At 39.8% G+C, this 17,238-nt stretch overlaps 1 protein-coding gene across 1 annotated transcript in view; it reads left to right on the top strand.

The window, feature by feature from the left end:
* Positions 1 to 8,915: 8,915 nt before the first annotated feature.
* Positions 8,916 to 17,238, top strand: part of wdr18 (WD repeat domain 18) — a 209,751-nt gene continuing 201,428 nt past the window's right edge. The window contains exons 1-3 of the mRNA XM_063032491.1: positions 8,916 to 9,125; positions 13,548 to 13,658; positions 16,543 to 16,676. Of these exons, the coding sequence (XP_062888561.1) occupies positions 8,916 to 9,125; positions 13,548 to 13,658; positions 16,543 to 16,676 (455 nt within the window). The remainder of the gene's footprint in view (positions 9,126 to 13,547; positions 13,659 to 16,542; positions 16,677 to 17,238) is intronic.

Raw genomic sequence — 17,238 nt, 5'->3', positions numbered from 1 at the left:
GATTTGATGACATAGGATTGGGTTGGAAACTTTCCAGGGAAGGATTATACTGTAAAGTTGTTCAAATAAAAACTTGATTCTGCCTATCTTTTATAAGTTTACTGTTACATCTAAAGTTACAAATTCACTGGCTAGATATATAAAAAAAATCTGTTCTAAAGCATCCATAGTAAAGAACAATATGGGTTCATAAAGTGTGCTGTAGACCTTTTTATATTAGTTTGGTTAATTAGAAACATAGCTCCCATCTTTATCATAGAGGTAGCAGTAAAGTATTATTGCAAATCTAGATATTCAGGTATATGTATAATTGGGGATTCTGCAAACTCAGTAGATGATTACACAACTCCATTAATGAGGTCAGATACTATATATATTCCTCTTTAGTCCACATACTGTTTCTTCTTACAGCCTCACATTTAAAATGTAGACTTGTCATTGATCTCAATTAATTTTTTACCAGTCAAAACAGTGATATATTGTTGCAGCCAGCATGATGGAAGAACTTTGGTACATAGAGAATACCTTTTAGGCATGTTAACCATGATTGAATGTTAACATCTGATTACATACCTGCTACAAGTACATGAGCACAGAAGATGAATAATTACATAATTGAGTTTGGTTGTAATCCCTCCAAGATCAGTCAGATTAATGTAAAATGAATGGTCTGTTCATGAACAGCGTCACTGTGGTTTCTATGAAACTGCACGTAATCTGATGTCAATGCTTTGTGGTGCAACCAAAACAAATGCTTATGCCAACACATCAACAAATGAAGTTTATTGGAAGCCTATTTCCAAGTGTTAAACACTGAAAACCTCAACTTTCAGCTTATAGTTGTCATCCTAGGTAGAAAAATATTGACAAAAATTATACCAATTAGGTAAACTCCATTAAATCGCAATCAAAATAGCACAGCACAAGATAAAGCTATTTAACCTATTAATTCTGTATTAGAACAAAGTTGATTTCATTTCCAGCTTTTCCCTATATGCTTAACTTTTTATCAGTCTGATATTTATCTAATTACTTTTTGAAAAAATTCAAAAATATTTCATCCACCCTTTCAGAAAATTCCAAATCATTTTTTGTGGTGGTTCCCAAACTTTTTTGGGTTGCCACCCCCTTGGTGCCCAGACCACATCCCCAGTGACCCCCTTTCCTTTTCTGACTATTACATAGAAGCTATAAAGAATTTTGATTTACAATGCACAATGAAAGAAAATAGGAACTGCAAATTCAAACCAGTGACAAATAATTTTGAAAATTATTCAAATCTATTTAAAGCTACAAATAAAATTATTTATTACAGTGAAAACTATTTTCATCAACAATTTTAGAGTGTACATACCTAGTCTAACTTTTCACTACTTCATTGCTTTTTCACCTTTCCATGTGATGGATGAGCTTGGTGCAATGATATCAGCTTCTCAATAGTAGTCACTCAGAAGATGTCTCAGATCCCCACATTCAGTAATTTGCAGTCTATTTTGTTGCTTTGAAAAATGTTGGGTGACTGCACTGAAATCACACTCCACTGAATATGATGTTGGAGAGGCAATAAAGAACATCTTGATCTTTTTCCGCAGTGCAGGATAGAATAGAGATTTCTTTCTGCAACCAAAAATCTTGATATGATTTTTTGAACCTCAGCTTCAGCTTAAAGACATTTTGTAGTGAGATCAGTTCTTCCTCCATCCTTCCTGTTTATTCCTTATTACAAGTGTTCAGGAAAATATTTATTACCCAATCAGGAATTTGGATTGAGAGAACAGCTTGAAACCTCTGTGACATGTCTTCATCTAGCTCACCCAGGTGGCCACACTACACTTGAAGATAATCTGGTATTCTTTCTTCTAACTCGAGAGATTTGGAAATTGGAAAAGTTCATGATGGCCAATGCTGCGCTTAAATAGCTTAACTTGGACAGAAATGTGGAAACAACTGATCTGACTTTGACATTTACATCATTTCCTTGCAGTTGAAGATTGATTACTGAATGAAGCATTTGCGTCTTCAAAGAATTTTACCATAGTTTCAAAAAATGTATAGAAGTGTTTCAGTTTCCTTTTGAGAGCCATCAGACTTCTGTATGCAAAAGCAAGTATTCAAACCATTCATCATTCTCAATACAAAGCTCTCGAGCATGGTACTTCATTTTATTTACTGCTGTGTTAACAATATTTCATGATTTGTGCTGCTGATCACTTAGCCTTTTTTTGCAACAAGATGTCTGTGGTAAATAAGTTAGGTACTGTTTTTTTTGAGAAGTTAATAACCTTGTGGTGGTATCCTGTTATTGATGATGCCCCATCTGTTGCAAAAGCAGGAACGTCCATCTCTTTGAAAAATGACTCAACAACCTGAAATATTGACTCTCTTTGTATCTGTTTCTAGTATCCTTGAAAATAACAGTTCTTGAACCATGCTCTTATCTTTTGTGAAGCAAATATAATCAAGAAGCTAAGAGTTGTTGCCTAGCAAATTTGACTCATCCAACTGCAGAGCAAATTATGTTGTCCTAAGTACATTGCACAATGTGTCTTCCACTTTCTTAGACATTATAACTGTTTGTCTTTGAACAGAATTGTCACTGAGCAGAATCACTTTAATTATTTGGTCTGGTGACTTGTGCAAAACCATATTCAGAACCTCCCTTACTGCTGGCAGAATCAGTTCTTCTCCAACTGTACGTGGCTTTCCAGATTTAGTAATGAGCAATGATATGTTGTATGAAGCACACAAACAATCACTTTTTTGTTGTGAAGTGCTGGCAAATATGTTTGTGTTTTCTGTTTCTGAAAGTTTTCACAAAGTTACTGAAAATATGCTAAGTTCTTGTCTGCTTTATCAGAACGTAATCTCTTCAATCTTTTGAGCCTGGACAGTTTCATTGACTCATTTGAAAAAATATTAACATTGGTTGCTGTTCATTCCATAGTGCTGGGATACTCTCTACAGTTCTTTTTTGCTCGATCTGCTTCTGCCCTTTGTGTTACTGATTAACAACCACAGCCTATTGTTAAGTCCAATCTCAAGCACTGTGATTAATAAAAGGGAAATCATACCTCAGGTAAAACCTGACTCTGCCTGAAGGTACATGAAGTGGGGCAGCAATATCTCAGTTGGGCCTTGGGCTATAGAAATGCGGCCAAGAGCATTTCAAAAGGGCAGATTTTGAATTTTACTCCATTGAATGCCATATCCTAATTCATAGAAATTGCATCACTGTGTGATTAGAGTATGTGAATTGTATAACACCATGCTGAAGTAGTGAATGGCAATAATATGGAGGACAGGCCCAGAGATAACACCATTTCTTCAGTCTAGATTTCAGCAGTGTCACATTTCTTTTCAACAACTATAATGTGTTAAAGTCACCATGACTCAAATAGCCTGGTTCTGTTTCAGCAGTTGCTTTGAAGGATGAAGCTCCTGTGAGGGATCAAAGACAATACCTTGGATGTCCTACATACAGGTCCGTTGTGGGTTACTAATGCCTGACCTGTGCACACCTGTACATATGCGCAAACTACCATAAATATCATTAAATTCAAGTCTGGTTGAAAGCTGTTTATTTGTAACCTCCTTGCAGTAATCAGATGCCACTATCCCTTAAGAAAATAGGCTACCAGTTTCATCATGGGTGGTTACTTAGAAACATAGAAAACCTACAGCACAATACAGGCCCTTTACCCCACAATGCTGTGCCGAACATGTACTTTAGAAATTAGCTAGGGTTACCCATAGCCCTCCATTTTTCTAAGCTCCATGTACCTATCCAGGAGTCTCTTAAAAGACCCTATTGTATTTGCCTCTACCACTGTCGCTGGCAGCCCATTCCATGCACCCTCCACACTCTGTGCAAAACACAACAACGACAACAACTTACCCCCGATATCTCCTCTGTACCTACTTCCAAACACCTTAAAACTGTGCCCTCTCATGTTCGCCATTTCAGTCCTGGGAAAAAGTCTCTGACTGTTCACATGATCAATGCCTCTCATCATCTTATACACCTCTGCCAGGTCACCTCTCATCCTCTGTCGCTCCAAGGACAAAAGGCCAACTTCACTCAACCTATTCTCATAAGGCATGCTCTCCAATCCAGGCCACATCCTTGTAAATCTTCTCTGCACTTTTTCTATAGTTTCCACATCCTTCCAGTAGTGAGGTGACCAGAACTGAGTTCAGTACTCCAAGTGGGGTCTCAGTTACTTAAGAGAGTTGGTTAGAGAAGTGTCAAGCAGTTGCTTCTATCGATATTTGGGCAATGGTAATCTATTAAGCTATGCAACTCCCACTGATATTTCAAACCCATCAAACCAAACCACTGAATGCAGAACATTCTGATCCCAAACATTGTAACTAGGCAGGGATAGACAATAAATATTGTTACATGTTCATGTTAATTGGCTCTCATCAACACCATCCATTACCATACAGTGACATTACAGTTACCATAGCAATTGACTTCTGTGTATTTTTTGATTTATGGACAAAATTGATGTGTGTTTGACTGATCTTAATTCAGGGACAGTCAGTATTTAGTTGGAGAAAGTTTTTACTCATCTTGTACAGGGTCTTAGTTTCAGGCAGACGGTATGATAGACAAAGCAAAAAGTGAACTGTTCGAAGAAGAGCTTGACAGGCCAAGCAGTATCTGAAGAAGCAAGTGAAGGGTCAATGTTTTCGCCAAGACCCTGCATCAAGATTGGCTTCACCAAGCTTATCTCTTCGTATCCTAACTCTCTTGTGTATCCCTTTGTTTTGTTCCATTCCATCTACATCTGGGGCATCTCTTATACCTTCCACCATTTTCACAACTTTTAAGTCCCAACTACCTCATCTTTACTGCAGATATCCATTCTGTATATATCTATATTCCCAATCAGAAAGATATTAGAGCCTTCCTCCTCTTTCTGGAACTAAGATACAACCAGTTCCCTTACACTATCACTCTAATCTAATGTGGCTGGTGTATCCTTTTGCCTCTATAGATGATGTACGACCTGTCGTGTTCTTTTAGTAGTTTGCTTTTTGCTTCACATTCTAGCATCTGCACTCTCTTGTGCTGCTAATAATGTAGATTATGTGGGGAAGTTTGAGAAGTGATGGATTAGGTGTCTTCAGTAATCAATGAAGAGGATTACAATGGTAGGTTTTAAAGCAGTTGACATACTTTGGCAAGTTGTGAGGATGTCAGAGAGTATGAGGCCTAGGAAGATGAAGCTGAAAATTATCTCCATGGCTAAAGTGAGAAATATGCTTCTAGAAGAATGCAGTGGGTCAAGTAGAATCAATGGAAACAGAGAATATGAGGCAACACACATCAAAGTTGCTGGTGAACGCAGCAGGCCAGGCAGCATCTCTAGGAAGAGGTACAGTCGACGTTTCAGGCCGAGACCCTTCGTCAGGACTGTACCTCTTCCTAGAGATGCTGCCTGGCCTGCTGCGTTCACCAGCAACTTTGATGTGTGTTGCTTGAATTTCCAGCATCTGCAGAACTCCTGTTGTTGGAGAATATGAGGCGATGTTTTTTCTAGTTTGCGCCTGCCTCAGCGTGACAGTGGAGAAGGTCAGTGTGGAATGGATCGTGAATTGAAATGACATGTTGTGCAGAAGTCCGTGACAGCCTATGCGAGCATAGGGCAGGTGCACTACAAAGCTAAAGTCTAAAGCCCTCCCCCACACACACATAATATGGGGTTTGCCTGTACTATAATGATTTCTTGGTGAATCCAGCAAACTTACAGAGGGCCTTACTGAGTTAGAAGTGAGCTCTGATGAATCAGAAGAGATCACAGCAAACATCTGGTGAGTTTGGTGGCAAACCATATGTACTTCCAAATGGTCGTATAGCAGATTATCAGAGTTTTGTTTATCTAGTGGTTAGTGCGTGAAGTAGCTAGGGTTTGTTAGCTACGGTGTAGCATTGACAACTCCAATCTAATTTTAACTACGACAAATTCAGCACATTTTCATAGGGATCGAGATTTTGTAAAATGGATGAAGAAATTAAGAGGAAGTGTGAGGAGAGAATCAAGAAAAAGAGGTATTCACCAAGAATGTGGAAAAGCAAGTCAACGAATAACCAAAAGGCGGGCAAGGCAGAAAGTAAGAAACAGAGCAGAGATGAGTAAAAAAGTGAGGTGGAAGAGAATGATAGAAAGAGGATAACTGTCAGAAGAATAATAGGAAGGAAGAGATTCTGCAGATACTGGAAATTCAGAGCAACACACACAAAAAAAGCACTGGAGGAACTCAGCAGGTCAGGCTGCATATATGGAAAGGAATAAACAGTCGACGTTTCGGGCTTGGTTCTCTTGGTTCTTGATCCTCCAAAATATTCCGCATGGAATTTAAACTGGAGGTGGCGGAGGGTGGCCTTAAGAAGGAGATTCATCAGCTGAGACCCATCATCGGGATTGGAGAGGAAAAGGGAAGAAGGATGAAATAAGAACCTGGGTGGTGATATGTTAAAGGGCTTACTAAGAAGAAATCTGATAGGAGAGGGCAGTGGACCACTGAGAAGGGATCCAGGGTTTGGTGATAGGCAGGTGAGGAGAACAGAAGAGGTAAGGGGGAGTGAAAGTGGGGAATGGAGGGAAGAACAGATGGGGGGTGGGGATGGAGGTGGAAATTACCAAAAGTTAGAGAGATCAATATGCATGCAATCAGGTTGGAGGTTACCCAGATGAAATATGAGGTATTGCTCTTGCAAACTGAGAGTGGCCGCATTGTGGCGGAAGAGGAAGCCATGGACTGACACGTCTGAAAGGGAATGGAAATTGGAACATTTGGCCACCGGGAAATCCTGCTTGTTATGGACGGGCAAAGGTGCTCGACGAAGCGGTCCTCTACTTTACACCGGGTCTCATCGATGTAGAGAAGGCTGCATCGGGAGCACCAGACAATGTAGACGACCCCCAACAGATTTGCAGGTGAAGTGTTGCCTCAACTGGAAGGATTGTTTTGAGCCCTGAATGGAGGTGAATGGGCAGGTGTGACACTTCTTCCGCTTGCAGGGAGAAGTGGCCGGAGTGAGATTGATCGGGAGGGACGGATGGACTAGGGAATCACGGAAAGAGCGATCCCTGCGGAAAGCGGCGGGGGAGGGGGAGGTTGAAGGTGTTTGGTGATATGATCCCGTTGACGATGAAGGGAGTTGCGGAGAATGATGTGCAGAGTGGATGTGGAGGTTAATGGGGTGGTAGGTAAGGACAAGAGGAACTCTATCCTGACTAAGGTGCGCGGAAAATGAATTGAGGGCTGATGTCCAGGCAATGGAGGAGATGCCGTTGAGGGCAGCATCCATGGCAGAGGAAAGGAAACCCGTTCTTTGAGGAAGGAAGACATCTCTGATGTCCCGGAAAGGGAAGCCTCATCCCAGGAATGGATGCAGCGGAGACGCAGGAATTGAGAAAAGAGAATGGCATTTTTTTTTACAGGTGACAGGGTGGAAAGAGTTATGGTCAAGGTAGCTGTGAGAGTCAGTAGGTTTATAAAAGATATCGGTAGATAGGTTGTCTGCAGAGGTGGAGACTAAAGAGATGAATAAAAGGGAAAGAGGACCCAGGAATAAACCAAGTGAATTGGCGAGCTCAAGATGGGTGCACGAGACAGCAACGTAGCGCAGAAGGGGTCGGGAAGCGCTACACGTGAATATTTGTAACACGGACAGATCCACGCCGCTGGCGAAAAGGCAACCATACGGTAGCTAGGGCCCAGGCGGATGTCCATGGCTACGATTGGCTTGGAGGGAAGGAGAAGAGGCGTGGGGGGAAACGAGGAAATGGAGATAGAGAGTACTAAATGGAGCCTTTAATGAATGAGGAGAGGGAGTGGAAGTTGAACTTATTGCATTGATGGCAGTCTTTCCATTTTAAAAATGAACTAAAATTAACCCAGGTTTATTGCAACATGGAAAATCGATGCAAAATAAAACAGATTTAACATTAACTGATTCTTTTCACAAACGCTGCCTAACCCCCTGAGTACTTACAGCGCTTTTAGTTTATTTTAAATTTCCAGCATCCGTGGCACTTTGCTTTTCGGAGAACTATATTGATCGGCGTTAGATCGAAAACTCAACACTACTTCCCTTTCTTTGTCCATGGGTTTACTGTCAAAATATAATTATCGTTCAATCTCAGGTGATCAAACAAAAACATCTATTACTTATTCAACCGCCGAAAACTATAAGACGGAGGCCGGGCTACTGATTGTCCTGGGTTATATATAAATGAGGAGTACAATTTGGCAGATGATTCTGAGCTCTTCCAGTCTAGTAACAATCTCTAATATGATGCTGCAATCAATTTTCCTAAAGTATCCTAAAATAATTCTTCCTTCTCTACCCTCTGTCGAAATCCCCGTCACGTTGATTACTTTTTCTATGAAGCATTCTTTGGCATCAGCTTTGAATGTATGCCAATTAAGCTGACCCACAGTGCCAAATACATTCACGCATCAGTTACACCTCCCAGTGTCGAAGAGCCCAAAACCCGATCGATTCTGAAGGTCGTAGATTATCCCTGTTCCTTGACAGCATATTTTCATTGTTACACATACGAAATGCTGGAGAAACCCCGCGTCTATGGAAAGGAATAATCAGTCGACGTTGCGGGCCAAGACCCTTCATCGGAGCTGCTGAGTTCCTCTAGCAGTTTGTATGTGTTACTCTGGATTTCCAGCATCTGCCTAATCTCTTAAGCATATTTTCATTCCAAATTCGCATTAATTTGGGCATAATAATCTAATTTTTGACATAATTTCACTGCATAACAAGCACAGAACATCGTATTTAAATTTCATCGGTCCCAACTTTTGGCCCTGTTGCCAGGGTAACGATTCGGCGCCACTCTTGCCGCGCAGCTTGTTGGCAGCGGGAATTGTGGGACAATGTGAAGATGGCGGCCGTGTTGGAGGTGGTGCTGAGTTGCGATGCCGGGGGTTCGTTGTGGAACTGTAACGTGTGGGAGCCGCGCTCCGGGACCACGCTAACGACCTACCGGGGCGGCAACACCTCAGCCCGTGCCTTATGTACTTTAGGCGGCGAGTTTCTGTTAGGAGCGCAGCTCGGCAAGAATTACATCAACGTATGGGAGTTGCAGCGGAAGGTGAGCGAGTCAATTGGGATGGAGTGCGTACGGACAGCGGGGTCTTAGGTGGGGAGAATAGCGATAGGAAATGATGAACTGTGGGGCAATCAGAACAAGGGGACAGAGGTGGAGAGAAAGGGGTAAGGAGCACATGGAATGGCGACTGGATGGAAGGGTAATGTAGCTCGGAGGCTTCAGGCGGAGAGAGCATGGGCAGAGTCCTGGAGAGGAATGGTACGCACGTAGGGGTTACTGGAGGACGAGGGGGGTACTTGGATCAGAAAGACTGAATAGGCGATAATATAGCATTATTTGATCCTTATCTGCTTTGGAATTATGTTCGTGGTGGATCTGTTGGTCTGAGTTGTGGCTTGTATGTATGTCATCGTGTTGCAGTTATAGAACTGAAGTGAGTTTCTGAGGGTAGGCAAGTTTGAGAAGTTCTTGGCTGACAACTAAGAGCTTCAGTAAGGATTACAAAGACCATTATGTGATTAGTACTGGATTTTTCTTTGAGGGCACATCTATTGTTTGACTGGATGGAGGGAGTCCACACTTTTGGAAGGTTTGTCACAAACACGAGAAAATCTGCAGATGCTGGAAATCGAAAGCAACACACACAAAATGCTGGAGGAACTCAGCAGACCAGCCGGCATCTGTGGAAAAGAGTAAATAGTTGACGTTTCGGGCAGAGACTCTCGTCGACTATTTACTCTTTTCCACAGATGCTGCATGGTCTGCTGAGTTCCTCGAGCATTTTGCGTGTATTTCACAGAATTTTTATGCTGGGAAGAGGCAGTTGGTGAAAAGCTGTTTCATGTCTTTTCCTATGAGAGAGAGTTATACGGCTCTTCAGCTGCTAAAATCAAGCTTTGTCTCCTTTTTTAGATGACGGCCAAGGCTGCAATTTTTTTTGTGTTACTGGCATAGCTTTCTATCCCAGGATGAGCCCAAATTCTGCATCAGAAGCTTCTCTGTGTCACTGTTTAGAACTTCAGCATGGATATTGCCTGTTCCAGAGGTTTTATTATTTGTGTGTTGGTATATTGCATCTGCAACCGGCTGAGGTGTGAATGAGAATGGACTGGAATGTTTTGTGGAATGTAGTCAAGTGCACATGTTGAAGAACTCCTTTACCAAAACTATATTTAGATTAATTATGTTCATGTTGGGAGAGGGACTGGAACATTGTATAGGGTTCTGAGGTGTTAGTTGTGAGGTGGGTGCAGACAGACTTCACAGAATATAGGCAGGTTAAGTGAATAACCAAGGAGATGACAGAATGTTATAAAGAAATGTGTGAGGCTGTTCCCTCTGCTAGAAAATAAAAAGCAGATTTTTTGTAAATGGTAATATATTTTGTAAATGGAAACCTACGATGAACCTCTGGGGGACTATGAACTTGTCCAAATCTAGACAGAAGGATTGAGATGTATCTGTATGTGAATCACGGAAAGTTAATATGCAGGATCAGTAAGCAGTTAATGTTTATAGTGACACGAGATTGTAGTGAGTGAACGTGAGTGAAGTAAGACAGTTTACTGGAATCACATAGGGTTTGTGTGAGACTGCCTGGAATACTCCATTCTGCTTTCATTTTGAGAAATTTGGGTAAATATAAGGATTTTGGGCAGTGAAGGTTCACCACCTTGTTTCCTGGGATGATGGATTTGCATTCCATAAGGATTATCAGAAATAGGCCACTTGGCCCTTGAGTGAGCTATATCATTTGATCTGATTGGAACTGCATTTCTAGCAACCCAGAACTGGAGATTCCAGATGCCGGAAATCTGGAGCAACACACACGAAATGCCAGAGGAACTCGGCAGATCAGGCAACATCTATAAAGGGAAATTAACAGTCCTGATGAAGGGATTCAGCCCAAAACTTCATCTGTTCATTTCCCTCCATAGATGCTGCCTGACCTGCTGAGTTCTTACAGCATTTTCTCTGTGTTGTAACCTTTCATTTTCTTATTTATCATGACTCTATCTACCTTTGCCTCAAAGGCTGTTTTCATACCATTTGAGGAAGGCAGTTCCAAAGATTCATAACCTAAAAGAGAAAATTCACCTAATCTTTCTTAAATTAGTTACCCTTTAAAAAAAACACTGATTCCATGATTTCACAGCATTTAAGTGATTGATAATAAATCTAATTCTGATTGTAGATCCTCTCACAGAGGAAACATCCTCTCTGCATCCACCCTGTCAAGAGAGATGCAATGTGTTCTTGTGATGGTATTGGGTTCACTGTCCACACAGCTGTAAACTCCAAAGGAGATTTTAAATCGTATCTGATACAGACATTTATGAGTACCTTTACAATAGGGAAGTTATATTGTATCAACATACTCTTCAAAGACTAGCTTACCTCCCTGTCTCATCTCTGCTGAGGTTTAGCTGACAATACTCACTATTTGAGTGGTGGGATCGCTCTCCCTACCAAATAGGAGAAGTTTCCAGTTTAAGTAGTTTAAATGCAGGTTTATGTTATTTTTAATAATACATGTTTAAGTTTAGACAAGTAGTTCTTAACACACATTTAAAACTGAGGATTTCTAATTTATAAAATATTTCCGAATTTCAAAATATTTATAAACTACAAAGGATTTCCAAACGCCGAAATAAAAGAACCTGTCAACGATTTGCAGATAAATGAATCTATGACTCAGAAACCCAAGGTTGAGGAATGAATGCTAATTCTTTCTGTCACCCTGTCTTTCTGTCATTTTCCTTGTCATTCCTAACAATTCTCAGTGCTTTCTAACATTGATGTTTTCCAGATACATTTGCTGGGACAAAATTGTTCACACAGATGGTCTAAAAGGTCCTGGGGACAGAGATCCTGGAAATCCAAATTTAATGCTGAGAGGGCTAACTCTGAATACACAAATAATCCAACTATTGATTGGTGCCCATGCTTAATGTGCTAAGTGACAAAATAAGTCTCACAATGATGCAAATAACTTGGCTGTAGTTACCTGGTTTGATGTAGGCAAATTAACATAGCCTCTTACGTTTAGCTGATGCAGACCAGAACAACTTGTGGTCATTTCACTTTATAAACCATGTCTCTTATCAGCCAGTCCCCTGCTCTGGGCCAGCAGACTATGCTGTGTAGACAGTGCTGTTTGTTTGCAATGCTGTCCTTTTAACTTCCGACTAATTATTGCTTGAAATTTGCATTTAGAACTGAAGACTAGCTTTTGTTTACAACAAAAAGATTAGGTAGGAATATTGGTTAGAAGTTTTAACTATTGTCACAAACAATTCTGACCCTTTGGAAAGGTCATGTTACTTTGCTAGAAGGCTGAGGTTAACAGTAAACCTCGGGCCCTAGAAAGTGACTATCCATCATATTCTCACATTGTGCTATATAACTGAAGTATTGATCTCTGTTTGGTATTGAATCTCCTTCACAATAAATAACATTTGGTTAATTTTACCAATTATATTATTTCATATTAACCTTCTGTGAATCATACACAAAGACATTCTGATAACTTTGCCTCTCAGTAATATTTTATCATTTAGAGTATGCCACTCTTATTTTTTTTGCAAAATAGATATTTTGACATTATGCTCCATTTGCAGGATCTCTGTGCATTCATTCGACTTATCTACGTCTATTGCCTATGTCTCTTAGGTCCTTCATAGCTTGCTCTATCACCTGTTTTTGTATCATCAGTAAATGTTATCCAAATTTTCAGAACCTTCATGCAAGTCATTTATATAATTTGTGAATTGTTGAGGTCCCAACACTGATTCCTGTGTCACAACACTAATTACATTTTGCCAATTATGTTAACTGTTTGCAAGCCAATCTTTTATCTACACCCAAGGTATACACTCCCACAATGTGAGCTTTGATTTTTGCATCACTTAGCGTAACTTATGGAAATCTAAATATTGTATATCTAAAGTCTCGCTTTTATTTGCAGCATATTACTTCAGTACTAATCCCAAAATGCTGGCATGTTATTCCTATCCATAAATACTGCCTGATCTGATGAGTTCCTCCAGAATTTTGTGTGTATTGCTCTGGATTTCCGATATTTGCAGAATCTCTTGTGTTTATATTACTTCATGTACTCCAATATAATGATTAGATTTGATTTCACTTACACAGAATCATATTGACTGGCTTGATCACCTTGAATTTTTATTAGTGACCTGCATCAGAGTATGTAGCATTGTTTAATATATATTTGCAAGACAAGTTACTTATGGTTAATGTGAACTGATGAGCACTTGATGATAATCCATACTTCTATAAGGAATAACGTTCTATGTCGCCAAGAAACCATCATATGAAATTGTTCATATATGGTGATGCAGATGGCCAATAAGTGAAAAATGATACAATTGATAAACAGTGGGTGGAGTAGTCAGTGTGGCTGTAGAATTTTATTTGATAAACACTTTCACTTTATTTCAGGATCAATTGCAGCAGAAGATAGTCTGTCCTGGGATTGTTACCTGCCTTGCTGTGTCACCCAATGGACTTTATGTGACGGCTGGAATTGAAGAGAGTATCTACTTGTGGGAGGTAAACATTAAAATTCCTATTCATTGTTGTGTGCTATAAACTGAGTGTTCAATTTATAATTACTGACTACATAATGTTTGTATAGAATTAAGGTTTGGAAAAATAAGATAAACCTGTTGGTTTATATGTTTTGTTGGATTTAAGATTTAAAAAAAATTTTTGAGACCTCACCTTAATAGGCTTTCCTAGGGAAAATTAACCTTATAAATTTAGATGATGCATCTTGTATTGAGATAGAAACATGTCATCATGAAAACACTTCTGATCTTTCCATTTGGTTTTTTGTTAAAGTTGGAAGTTTTGCTGCAGAAATTTCAGAAAATTCTTATGAAGGCTCTTTAACGTGAAACCTTAACTATTTTGCTCTTCAGAGAATGATTGCAATATTCACTGTTAGAATAAAACTAAATGTATAATTAGCAAGTTCAGTGATTGAATAAAATATCAAGCTTGGTAGCTTGAAGTTCTTCAAAGTAACCACATTGTGGCAGTCACTGCACTTTCAAAGTCAGAAGAATCTTGTTGCAATTTCAAATCCCCTTTAGGATTTAATATTGACTTGCAGTTACTGTTTTATAATTGTGAAATATGAAACTTCATAGATGAGGCATCTTGGATGCTGTTAGAATTATCAGAAAAACATAAAGACTGAATTTTATTTTCTTTCATGATTTTTCACCTTGTTTTTGTCACACTATTACCAGCATTTCTCTTCTGCAGTGCCTTTCCCCACTGCAGATTTTTCATAAATGAAATTCAGTGTTCATTAAACGGCGATTTCTGATGCTATGTGAATTCTGTGCTGTCGGCAGTATTGCTTAGAGTTCTGGTACCTCCGTCTAGTGACAGCAACTCTGTTTCAGCATTGGCCTTATCGTTAGTAACAATATCATCCTTTTTCACATTTTGTTTTAATAATAATTTGACTTTGTCCCTTTCAGATAGCAAGGACCAAGCTTCAATAACTATTAAATGTCAATTGGTGTCTCAATCCATTCTCTTCACTTTCTTATGATGGTGCCTGTCTTTTAATTGAATATATTAACTGTTTTTTTCCTTTTACTCTGATCCATCTTCATTGGAATTCAGGCTTCATCCTACCTCGGTGAACAAAATGATAATGATTAGTACTTTCTCTTGCCTCAAAGCTTACATTTTTCACTGAAGTATTTTTGCCCTACTGCCCCTCACAAGATTTGACTTTTTATTTCCAAGTATTCTCTTGATTTTTTTTTCGTTGTTGAGAACTACTGGATTGCCGATTGCCACTTCTATTTTCATCTTTCATTTTCTTTCAACTCGCCATGAATTTTCAGTATAAAATTGAATCTCATTAGGTTGAATGACAATGGAAAAGAAAAAAGAACTTGTATTCAGCCACATTTCTGTATTATTACTTGTTCCCTCCTAAGTGATTCTGACATGACCACTGAAGAGCTCATGCTGCTTATATCTGCACTCTGGTCACGTTATTAGATACAGGGGCGGGACCTGATGTGATCTTCTGCTGCTGTAGCCCATCCACTTCCAGATTCAATATGTGGTATGTTCAGTGACGCTCCTCTGCACACCACTGTTGTAACGTGTGGTTATTTGAGTTACTATTGCCTTCCTATCAGTTTGGATCAGTTTGGCCATTCTCTTTTGATGCCTCTCATTAACAAGGTGGTTTTGCCCATAGAACTGCAGCTTACTGGATGGTTTTGTCTTTGCACCATTCTCTGTAAACTCAAGACTGTTGTGTGTGAAAGTCCCAGGAGATCAGCAGTTTCTGAGGTATTCAGGTGACCCGATCTCGGATCTACAACCACTCCATGGTCAAAGTCATTTGGGTCATATTTCTTCCCTATTCTGATGTTTGGACTGAACAACAACTGAGCCTCTTAACCATGTCTGTACGCTTTTTTGCACTGAGTTGCTGCCAGTGATTGGCTGATTAGAGATTTGTATTATAGAGCAGGTATATAGGTCTATCTCACAAAGTGGCCATTGAGTGTATATATGTTGCACATATTATATGTTACACGTTCCTGGGAAGTAAATGATACTGATAGTTATTAAAGGTCTGTAACCAGTACATTCATCTTCCCAGCTTCTGAAGAATATTTTCCCAACCTCTGATTTCTGTTGCTTTAACTTCACTAAGGAACAAAGCCAACCTGGATGTTGCCCTCCAAAACCACACACTAACCTGACATGGGGGAAAAATATCACTGTTTCTTCATCATTGTCTAAAATGGGCATTTGTGAGCAGCTTCAGAATCCGATTGATGATAATTGACTTTTAACATGAAATTTGGTGTTTTGTGGCAACACTACCGTGCAAATATATAAAATGACCATGAATCACAGAAGTACATAATGGTTGTCATGGACTGTTCAGAAATTTGATGACAGAGAGCTGTTCATGAATGTGAGTTTTTAAGCTCATTTACTGCCTCTCTGATTGTAGTAGAGAAAAGAGAGCATGTCCCAGATGGTGAAGGTTGTTGGTGATTGATGACTTTTTGATGAATAAGTGCCATTTGATGGTACTGTCAATGACCCTTTCCATCACTTTACTCTGAAAATAGGCTGGTGGAGTGGTAATTAGCTGTTGGAAAGGCATCAATGCATGCATGATAAAGTGAAATTGATTATAGCCGAATCATTGGAACAGCGTAGAAATAATAAATGAACCAATAATCCAAGTATATATTTTTAAATTGTTTGGAAAGGTAAATAATGTAGCTCAGATTTGTATAGTTGTATAATGGAATTGTGCCTGGAGCTCAGGAGGCAGCCAACTTGCATCCACAATAAATTCTGAATTGTTGTAAGTACCTCTTGAAACTAAACTAGCTGGTTTAAAAGCTGATATATTCCTGTTTTGTTTCTCCCCAAGGTATCTACTGGAAATCTTCTCCTCACACTGTCCAGGCATTATCAGGAGCTGACATGCATTCGCTTCACCGATGATAGCAGCCACTTCATCTCGGGAGGGAAAGATAATCTTGTGATCGTGTGGAATTTGTCCAGGTATTGGATTAATTATGTAGCAAGTAACCCTTACCTTCCCAATTTTCTGTAGTGCATTTGTTTTGGGAGCGATTCCTGCTTTGTGATACACTGCACTTCCTCTGCATAGCCCTGTCTTTGAACAGCACGAAGAATTCTATCCTTTGCCCAATTCAGTTTCTCTGCACTGAAAGATTGCATATAAATGTGCCAACCGTTGCAAAGGCTGTGTCTGGCTACCCCTGTAAAGGAATGAGTAACATGTGAGAGCTGGGCAATTGCTCTGGTAAGTGACTTTCAGCTTGAAAAATATGCACTGCCAAGTCAGAGCGGTGATCAGTGAGTGATGTTGGTTGATACTTGAGGATGGTATTTCTACATCTATCTCAGGGTCAGCTAAGTAGAAAGTTTCCCGCAGACTTTGTTCCTCTTAAGGAGCAGCAAGAAATGTTGGGCCAGTTAACCATGGCAAGGAGGTGAGCTGATCAGCTTGAAGCCCTCTTGTACATTATCAGCTAAGTTAAGATCAGCAGGAACATAGTTTCATTGGCTCTTTTGAGTTGATCCCCTAATAAGTTTTGTA

Source organism: Mobula hypostoma, chromosome 24, assembly GCF_963921235.1.
Source record: "Mobula hypostoma chromosome 24, sMobHyp1.1, whole genome shotgun sequence".
Taxonomy (NCBI): domain Eukaryota; kingdom Metazoa; phylum Chordata; class Chondrichthyes; order Myliobatiformes; family Myliobatidae; genus Mobula; species Mobula hypostoma.
The sequence above is the reverse complement of the archived record's forward strand: the minus strand, read 5'-3'. Positions and strand labels throughout refer to the sequence as shown.